General features: G+C 38.8%; 1 protein-coding gene across 1 annotated transcript in view; it reads left to right on the top strand.

The window, feature by feature from the left end:
- Positions 1-10,199, top strand: part of LOC138040094 (uncharacterized) — a 17,520-nt gene extending 7,321 nt beyond the window's left edge. Inside the window, exons 9-10 of the mRNA XM_068885883.1 lie at positions 2,777-2,994; positions 8,846-10,199. Coding sequence (XP_068741984.1) covers positions 2,777-2,994; positions 8,846-9,001 — 374 coding nt within the window. The 3' untranslated portion in view covers positions 9,002-10,199. The remainder of the gene's footprint in view (positions 1-2,776; positions 2,995-8,845) is intronic.
- The last annotated feature ends 247 nt before the right edge of the window (positions 10,200-10,446 follow it).

The following is a 10,446-nucleotide window of genomic DNA, read 5'->3' as shown; positions in this document are numbered from 1 at the left end:
GATTCCTTCAAAAAGCGTAGCCAATTGCGTGTGAAGCGAAACTTTTCAAGGCATTAACATACAGCCAATCAGATCACGCGTTTTGATAACATGGCGTTCGCGAACAAAAAAAACGTTGGGCGAATGTGGGGGTCTCTTTGTGTGCTTCATAAACATACAAATTCCGAAATTCAAGTTTGCGACAACTGTTTCGTTTTTTATTGCCACTAATCAAATTCGGATTGTTCAAAACTGAAACTGACAAAGGGGATCGATATCCGCCAATTATAATGCAGAATAAAAGTGACGTATTAACCTTTAACTCGCAGTAGATTTTTCTCTGTCTAACGCCAGACGATTTTTCTCGTCTAGGTTCACTCAATGTCCCCGTTAACCTATTCCACTACATGCTGTGATTAAAGACAGCGAAATACGGAACCCTCCATTGGTATTTCAATGAAAGGCTTAAATGAAATCTTACTAAAACGGAATTGTCCACGCTTTTCGAATGACGTTGTAATATGATATTTAAAGTTGTGTTATTGCGCTTCTTGATTTAGAAGTAAGAAATATAGATCCGCACTTTATTCAAGGAAAGAGGTGTTTACACCTGGCTCCACTTGTTCAAAGGCAGGATAACTTTATCCAGTGGATGATAAGTCACTATCCTGAGTTTAAAAGTTTATTATATACGTACTGAGATTTACCCACTGAAAAGGTACGAATTAAATTCTGTTCACAAGCTGGTCTAACAACCGTACTTTCCATGAAGTATACATATGTTATTTACCAGCTAAGGGTCGGTTCGTATAGTGAAAAACTGTGACCGTGGTCTTGAAAATGCTTTTTCAAAACCGAGGTCACAGTTTTTCGCTATAAGGACCGACCCTTGGCTGGTAAATAACTTTTTTTTCCTCTCTCTCTCCCTTCCTCTCTGAAATCACTTTTTTAAGTGTTGAGTCGCACCGCGCTTGATAGCGAATGTAGTATTAAAGCGACTTCCAAACTGAACGTTTTCAAAGAGAAATATTTTTATTTGAATTCTATTTCCATTCTCTTGTCTAATAAAAAGTAACTTCTGCGTGTAGACGGATTCGGTGTCAAAGAAAATGGAAAGTTAAGGTCATCACGCAAGCTGACGCAACCAAGGCTAGGATTCCGCTCCCTCCAGGAACCTCCAGGATTTTTTGAATCCCTTTCGCTCATGCACTGAGAAAAAAAACAATCTTTATACTTCACGTTAAACGTTTGCCAAGATTTATACACCTTTTACAGTGCGACGCGCCATACCGTGGCCACCCAACAAACATTTTTACAAGTTAGCTACTGATCAAGATACGCGAATTTGATTGACAGACACACCTCCATAGAAAGTTTCAACGCGCAAGAACCAAATGGAGGCTTGTCTGTCAATCAAATCCGCTCACACTGATTGGCTAACTTGAAAAAAATGTTTGTTGGGTGGCCACGGTAAGGCGCGTCGCAGTGTAACTAGATGTGCTTATTGCGTGCATATTCACTAAAGTAACTATATTTAACGTCGATAACTCGTAACAGTAATTCAACTGACAAACCTGAGGTCGACGGTGCGCTCATTTTACTCCCCCCTCTCCCTCAGTGCTCCGTTTTACGGATATTTAAAGTGCCCCTGTGTTAAAAAAAAAACACTTCCTTTTTTCCTTCAGATTTTGAAAGTTTGTTTGCTTAACACCTGACTAGCAAAATTTTGAGCTTTGATTTTTATCCAAAGGTCGCTTACTTTGAGTGTAAGTTTTGGATTTCACGGTCCGCCATTACTCACGTTCAAAACTGACCGATTGGACCTCAGACGGTTGGATCCAGGGAAAAGTGACGTCAGAGGCTCACTAGCTTAAAATTTCAGCGTGTGAACGCAGCTTATTATATATGCAAAGCGTGAGTTTAAAATTCTGAAAGCCCCAAACCCCCGTGCTGCATATTAATTCTGCGGCGTACACACGTATTGCATTCTTAAACTAGTGAGCCTTTGACGATATTTTCTCCTTGATCCAGCTCTCTCAAGAACATAATGTTGTAATGGCGGACCATTAAATAGGAAAATTACAGTTAAAATAAAGAGGTGTCTTTTTGAAATCAAGGCTTAAAACGTGGGTCACTTCGTGTTTTGTTACCATAGTTTTGAAATCCAAAGAAAACTATGGATTGATTTTTTGGTCACAGGGGCACTTTAAATCTACTTAGCTACACGGAAAAAGAAAAAAGTCGAAACAAGGATGCGAGATCCGGGTATCGAACTCAGGACCTCTTGCACCAAGGCCGCGCACTAACCGACTGTGCCATCCTTGCTCTCTTTTAAGACTACTAATATCTGAAATCTTTCCGCAGAGATTGAAACTGACGGATAGTGACTTATCCATCGGATAACAACAACTGGAGCCTTGGGGCCCGTTTCTCGAAAACCCCGAAACGTTACGGGCCATTTTCGGGTGTCACAATTCCCTTTGTATCGCAAAACTTCACAGACGGATTGGTCTTAGTTAGCTTGAAAACGTGTTCAGCTTTCCAAAACAAGCGGTTGGCAGTTTCACAAATGGCTTTTCGGGCCCGAAAAGTTTTCGGGACTTTCGAGAAACGGGCCCCTGGTATGCTCTTCCATTCGGCATTCGCAGGTGAAATATCCTTCATGCTTGTTTTAGATGATAGAATCCGTCATTGCGTTCCCTGGACAACAAAGAAGATTTTTTTTAAAACAAGGAAGTTTGTCTTTCCGTCATTTGATCGTGATGGTAATGTAAGAATTTTAAATGTCTCGTCGCAGATGCCGTTGCGTACCGAGGCGACGAAGTTGGCTGCAGTGTTGATTTTGGTTCCGCGGAAAATCCAGAGGAAGTCGAGATTGTATTCACGTTGAACGGAAAACAGATCACCCAAGACAAAATCCGGATGCCATATGATGTGCAATATTGTGGGAGTTTCTCCATGAAAATATATCCGTACGTTTGCTTGACAACTCCTGGCATGACAGTGTTAGCTAAGGTAAGTTCCGGAATTCGTCGATAACTGGGATAGGCTTGCACTACGAACTGTTCTATCAACGAAGCTATGACTGAAACCAATTGCAATGGACCTGGTTAATTTCAAGTAAATAATATATGAGTGTATTTATATTTATAATACTCTAAAAACATACTAGATTGTGATTTTACTCGATAATAGCAATAATAATAATAATGATAATAATAATAATAATAATAATAATAATAATAATAACATCATAGTGGACGTCCTCGGGGGCTGGTCTAAAGAACTGGGTCAAATGATGAAAGAGCTGATGGGAAAGAAAGGAAGAGTGATATTGGAAAAGATGCAGAAAGCAGTCATTTCAAGTACTTTGAATATGGCAAGAACATAAAAGTGCATGTGTGACAGCACGCCCTAGTCTGCCAAGGCAATGAAGTAGTTTAAGTTTATTGATTGAATAATTTATATTCTCTGATAATTTTTTGGCCTCTTTTAAGCTTTTAATTTAGATGCATTTCGTCTGACCAAGATCAGGTCCTATATTATAACATATTGTAACATATTATCAAAAATATCACTGAAGTGATAAGTGATTGCTTAGGGTTTTTTAGCTTTTAAAAGACTATATTAGGAAATTAATGTATTAGTTAATCTCTTTAGATTTGACCTAAGATTGGGCCTGAGTCAAAGCTTTATCTTTGTTTATAGGCTTCATCATTTGGTTTACTAAGTTTTAGCAGATATAGTAAAAGTCGTCAATATGTTAAATTAGCGGCCTTTAGGCTACACCTCACGCGCCCTACAGAGCCTTGACCGCTTATTAGAGCATTCATACGTATTAACTTTACTGGCCATAATAATAATAATATGAATTTATGTAGCGCTTTATACTTACAATTAAAATAATAAAAAGCGATCATTCAAACAATGAATTGAAAGCTAAAAACTGTCAATTAAAATAGCGCTTGAAAACTTAGATTTAAAAACAGTCAGTAAATTGCAAGATCTTCCGGAAGACTGTTCCACAGTACAGGGGCCGCACAAGAAAAGGCCCTTTGCCCGTATGATTTAAGCTTATAGTTCGGTGTTACAAGGAGAAATTTACCCGAGGAGCGTAATGATATTCTAGGATTGTAAAGAGATAACAGTTCACAGAGACAACTGTCTCTATACCGGCGTTACGTTATCGTACTGGTTGGTCCCTGTGAGGAGACGCGCAGCGCTGTTCTGAACATACTGTAGTCCCTGAGTCTGATTCTTGGAAAGCCCGGATAAAACGGAAATTCAATAATCAAGCTTTGAATTGATAAATGTATGAATGAGGGTCTCGCAGTGCTGAAAAAGATATAAATTTCCTAATTTTGGCTATGTTATTTAGATGGTAAAATGCAGATTTGCAAATAGAAGCAATCTGTTTATCCATAGACGCCAAATTGTGATAAGATCAGATCCGGCATATATATAATTGAGTGCAGGAGTCGGCCGATGGCGAACGTTAAGAACTAACAGTTCCGTTTTATCACCATTCAATTTCAACTTGTTTGTCATCATCCATTGTTCAATATCTTTAAATACACAGTTCAACTCGAGATGCGGAATACTCAGGTTCCCCTACAGCTGTTTGACAAAAGTTTAAATAAATTTGCGTCTCATCCGCATAGAAGTGATAAGACATGTTGTGCTGTTTGATTACATTAGCAAGCGGGGCAGTGTACACGGAATATAACATAGGCCCTAAAACAATTATGATTATTTAGTGTAGCATGAGAGCTGCGCAGTTCATTCGATATTGTGGTCTGCGGAGTCCCAATAAAGCTGCTATGTTGTCGTTGTCTACAAGTTTTCATTTCGATGCTGTCAAAGATGAGCTCATCACTTCCATTATCATGACAAGACTTGAACGAACTAGTCTAATCTTTCCTGGAGAATCGATCGACAAAATGTCGTTGATTTTAAAACATATTATAGACAAAAGGTACATGATGTTGCGCGTACAATCTTGAGAACGTTTGAAGCATCCATTGTACCATTTTTCATTCTTATTTATATGCAGAGCATGTGCAGCAATGATGATGATGAACTTTATTTTAAGTGTCTAGTTTTCTAGTGCTGGTGCACTAATTTGGGACACTGTAAATTGAAATCAACGCAAATCAAAGAAAAAGTTGAGTTTTAAAACTGGAGACGACAAACAACAGTATAACTCCACAAAGAACATTCCATTACTATCTGAGAAGGATTACAAACGATCGCCAACCGAAAAGACAGAACTTCTCTGCAAGCGAATGAGATGGAAAGCATTTTTCTTCTTAAAGCCTAACGTGAACAGCAATACAGGAAGGAAACGTTTGGCTTTTACTCGAGGAAAATACCGCCACAAATAACTGAAATTCTTAACTTTGAGAAAAGGCTCCTTCACATGACCGCAAACATCAAATTCCGCAAAGTCAACTGCTCCTTTCAGCGGAAAGTTTCTTAGATATCCTTGACCGAATTAAAACCAAAGTTGTCCACGCTCTCAAGCTAAATCAGTGAAAGAACACCGAAGCCGTTCTTAATTGGCTTAACAGCATCCAATGCAAAGCAACTTGCTCATTCATTGCCTTCGACGTTGTTGACTTTTATCCGTCTATCTCTATTGAATTACTTAATACGTCAACATCTCTAACGATGATCATCACATCATCCTCCAAGCATCCTCCTCTCTTCTTTACAACAACGGTCAATTATGGACCAAGAAAACATCATCTAATCTCTTTGACATCATCATGGATAGTTATGATGGGAGAACTGATGGTGCTGAATCGTGAGAACTTGTTGGCGCATACCTGCTACACTTGATAAAATATGAGTTTCGGGATATGTGCGATTTTGGCCTGTACAGAGACGATGACCTTGGAGTTTCCAAAGCAACTCCCAGACAAACAGATCTGATTAAGAAGAAGCTTTGTGCCATCTTCAGCAAAAACGTTCTGAGAATCACGATCGACGCAAACAAACAAATGGTAAACTTCCTCGACGTAACTCTAGATTTAAAGAATGTGGTACACACAGAACCTTTCATACACTTTGTTTTTCACCGCAATCAGCACGTCCCTCAAGTTCCAGAAAGAATCGTCATCGCAATGCCATCTGGTACAACCCCCTGTTCAGCAGAAACGTAGCCACCAACGTTGGACGTACATTTTTCAAGATCCTTGACGAAGAATTCCATACAAATCACATCCTCCACAAAATCTTCAACCGGCCTACAATTAAAATCAATTGCAGCTGTATGCCAAATCTCACGCAGAAAATCAACAACAAGTACATCCTACGTTCCACAAATGATCCACCGAAATCATGCAACTGCCGAAAGCCAGCTGACTGTCCTTTGAACGTCATGAGTTGCCAGTATGCCGGTATGAATGCTTTTGTGTGCCTTTAAGAATAGTACGCAATCCTATTTGGATGAACCCACTTATTAAATATTTGTTAAAGATCAAGGCCAAAGTAACAGGTTCCTATAAAGATCTATTGAAGAGAATCTCTAAAGCCATTATGGATAATAGAGTTCGTTTAAATTCTGCTAATGGTATCGGAAGTCGAGAGTGGTGCAAAACTGATAACAAATACCATCTGCAGTTATAAAGCTTCTTCTCGTTGTACACAAACCGAAGCGGAAATTTGGGTTCTCAACTGCTTTTTCGGTCAGTTGTGCACTGATAATGATTATCATAAACCAGAGCCCATATCAGTTCCATCTGATGCTGAAATACCACGCGTAAACGAGGTATGGAGGTCACCCCTAGGTTTGAAGAAGACAGCCACCGGTCCAGATCCCTTTTTGGATATGGAAGGACCATGCTGAAATTCTTACTCCTGTGGTAGCTAAAATACGGAACCTGCCCTTTGAAAGCCATGCATGGTCGAGTTCGTGGAAGAGTGCCAACATAACCCCTCTTCCCAAGGTTGAAATTCCCAAGGAAGGTGACGACTTTAGAGGAATAAACATAACCCCAGTTATTGCTAGAGCATTCGAAAAGGTTGTTTATAAGTCTTATGTTAAGAACATTGTCGAGAGTAGCTTGAGCCCCACACAGTTTGCTTAAAGAGAAAGTGGCAGTTGTACTGACGCTCTTTTAACAATGCAACATGAAATTCTTAAGTCTTTGGATCAAAAGGGATGCAATGCAGTTAGGGTGCTTGCAATGGATTTCAGTAGTAAGGCCTTTGACACTGTTAAACACGATTTGTTATATCATGATTTTTAGTGGGTACTTAAGCTTTATTACTGATAGGAGACAAGGGGTTGTCTGCAATAACATCACTTGTGATTGGATCAGCGTGAACAAAGGCACCACGCAAGGAAGTGTTAGTGGCCCCTCTTTATTTAATATATTCATAAATGATCTGCAAACAGATCCAGAGTCTAACTCTTTGTTGTTCAAGTATGCAGATCATTCCATTCTTATTATTCCTGTTTGGAAAAAAGGTGATAGTAATTCTGCAACTCATGTAGTTAACAACTTCATAGAATGGTCAATCGATAATGGTATGAAATGTAATTTCTCTAAATGTAAACAAATGGTTTCCCGAAAGAAAGGCTACAATAATGTACTAGAGACAGTACAGAATATCCCCCGGGAATATCCCGCAACATCCAGAACTATGTATCTTAGGGGTTACATTTCACGAAAATTGTAGGTTCTCTATTCATGTCAAGAATAAGTTGGCCGCAGCTAATAGATGTCTATACATTCTAAGAACTCGTGGAAGGAAGGGTATTGTCAAGCGGAGTTGGATAACTTATTCAGCACTTTAGTTTTGCCTAAGCTTATGTACGGAATATCTGTATACGGTTCATCTCCACCAGAACTTAATACCATACAATGTTTTCTTGATCGTTGTCATAAACGAAGATATACGTCTTCTCCTGTTTCCATTATTAATTGCTTATAGAAAAGTCCGATAAAGGTATTTTCAAGAAATTAAGCGAGTGTGAAGGTCATCCTTTACATAACTTCCTTCCTAGGATTAACCCTGCTACCCTTAAGCTTAGACAAGTCAAGCCTACATTTCTGATTTGTAAGACCGAACGTTTTAAAAATGCTTTTATTAACAGACTTAGTTTTCATTACAATTTAGCTATTAGAAATTAATGCATATTTCGCCCTTTTTTAAGTATTTAATAGTTATAATCAATGTAACACTTGATATGTATTTTATCAGTGAAATAAAGACTACTACTACTACTACTACTACTACTACTACTACTACTACTACTACTAGTAGTAGTAGTAGTAGTAGTAGTAGTAGTAATCGGATCCTTGCTTTATACGTAAAGGGTTCTGGGATCGCCAGGGGCCAAACTGGCAAGTCGTTGTGAGGAAATGTGTGGCGGAAACTTATTCCACGTCCAAAAAACGATTTTGGAGAGAGATCAACGCTTTTCTCGACAGAGTTTTATCAGAAATCGATTTTGGCAATATTGATACCTGGCAAGTGCAAGTCTTTGTTTGAATCACATCAGATAAAATTTGCTGATTCACTTCCTTGCTTGCGTAAGGTTTATTGTGAAATGGTCTCAGAATATTACAAAATTAGGAATCATAAAATGATTTCGCTAGTTTATTTTAGACATACTCCATAAATTTAATTACAGAAACATATCCAAATATGTTAAGATGGGCAGTGTTCTAAAAAATTAAACCAGTTAAAAAAAAATGAACTTTTTCAAACCGAAAACAAAATTAAACCACAAAATATATATGATGGTGTGATCTTTTTATATACTATTAAATTTTGGCGGTCTAATTTACGCATTCACGCTTGCGCGCAGACTCATCTTTCCATAACCACGAATATTTCTTTTTTGTTTGTTTAGATGAGTTCATCGAAAAGTGCCAGTCCGCGACTTGTTTCAGAAGACATAATGGCGATAACACAGGCGACAAGTCATATCACAGAAATAGTCAGCACCAAATTCGAAGAAGCTAAGACAGTGATTGATGGTTTTGAAATGAGACTGGACAGCTCGTAAGGAAAAGACGAAGAATTTATGAAAGAAGTTGCTGAAAGTTTAGAAATATTCGAAACGTCTTTAAGAGAGTGTCTCACTCTTTTAAAAGAGGAAAGAAGAAGAAGAAGAAGTACAGAAGCAGTTGAAATTCTGGAAGAACATGTTCAAACTGTTCTGGGGGCCGATGTAGCTATAGAGCAGTTGGAATTGTTGGAGGAGGATATTTGCTCGGAATCGGCACCTATTGAGACCCCCATCTATCTCGAACATGTAGAATATGTGAGTAAAAAGGATGGTGCGGGTTTGGAAGATTTAGAACCGTTAACCGACCTTTTGAAGAAGACAGGTGATGACTTGGCAAATGTCAAGAAAACCACAAGTGACAGGTTTGATTTCTTTTTTAAAAGGCTTCGAACTGTGGAAAGCAGATTTGAGAACATCGTAAAAGGAAATGAAAACAAGAGAAGTGAAATCATGAAAACGATTTCAGTTCTTTTTAAATCGTTAGAGGAAGGAGAAGGTTTACAAAACCCCTTTAAACCATATTGGGCCACATAGTTTAATTTCGCAACAGAAATTAAGATTAGGAGGATGCATGACATTCATTGCTGTAGGGACGACAAATAAACTAAAGAGAGCTCATGGACAGTCTTAAAATTGACGGTAGAACTTTAGGATTAAGATCAGTGCTGTCAGCATTATCCGTGATTCAATCGGTAGCTGGTGTAACTCTCGAAAAGCAGGGGTGATATACTCTCTCTCTTTAGTCCCCAGTAATTAGGTGTGCGTTATCGCGTTCACGACGTTTTTGAGCTACGAACGGAAATCAAAAGTTAACTGTTTTCCTCTCTAACACATCTTGACACTACTTTATTAGAACGGTTAAATATCTTTTTGCTCTTAGAGACGATTACTAAAAAAAAACTGACAGAGACTGCTGTCCTGGCGTGCCGAAATGTTCATTGCCGGTTTCCGTCTGTGGCTCAAAAATGCCCCGTGCGTAAGCTCGATCCCTAATGGTTTATGCAGTTCCTGTTTTGGACGACCGTGAAGGGCGCTCTTTCCATACTCCAAGCGTGATATTAGGAGTCAAGTGCCTAAAATGGCAGAACTTCTGATTCTGCATGCTCCTCCTCCAGTGCCTGAGATTGTGCGGAAAAGTGGCCTGGTCAAACGAGAAATGTTGATCGATCCAACATTTTGAAAGTTACCGGGTGGCCAAACGATCTCAAACATCCTTTCAAAATACATAAACATAACACGCATAGGGTTGTGGGTAAGATGTCTATGACATCTATGGCAACGACTCAGTTTGGTAGTCACAATGGGCGTGCGCGCGTGTACCATGTTGTTGATACAGGCCAAACGAAAAGAATTACACACATCCATCATCAGAACAAAAGAAATTTTGTAAGATTTATGCTATATCAAACATGTTGCAACATGATCCAATCAACGTTTAAGCG

The sequence above is a fragment of the Montipora capricornis genome, chromosome 3 (assembly GCF_036669925.1).
Source record: "Montipora capricornis isolate CH-2021 chromosome 3, ASM3666992v2, whole genome shotgun sequence".
Classification (NCBI taxonomy): Eukaryota; Metazoa; Cnidaria; class Anthozoa; order Scleractinia; family Acroporidae; genus Montipora; species Montipora capricornis.
This window is presented reverse-complemented; position numbering and strand designations above follow the sequence as displayed.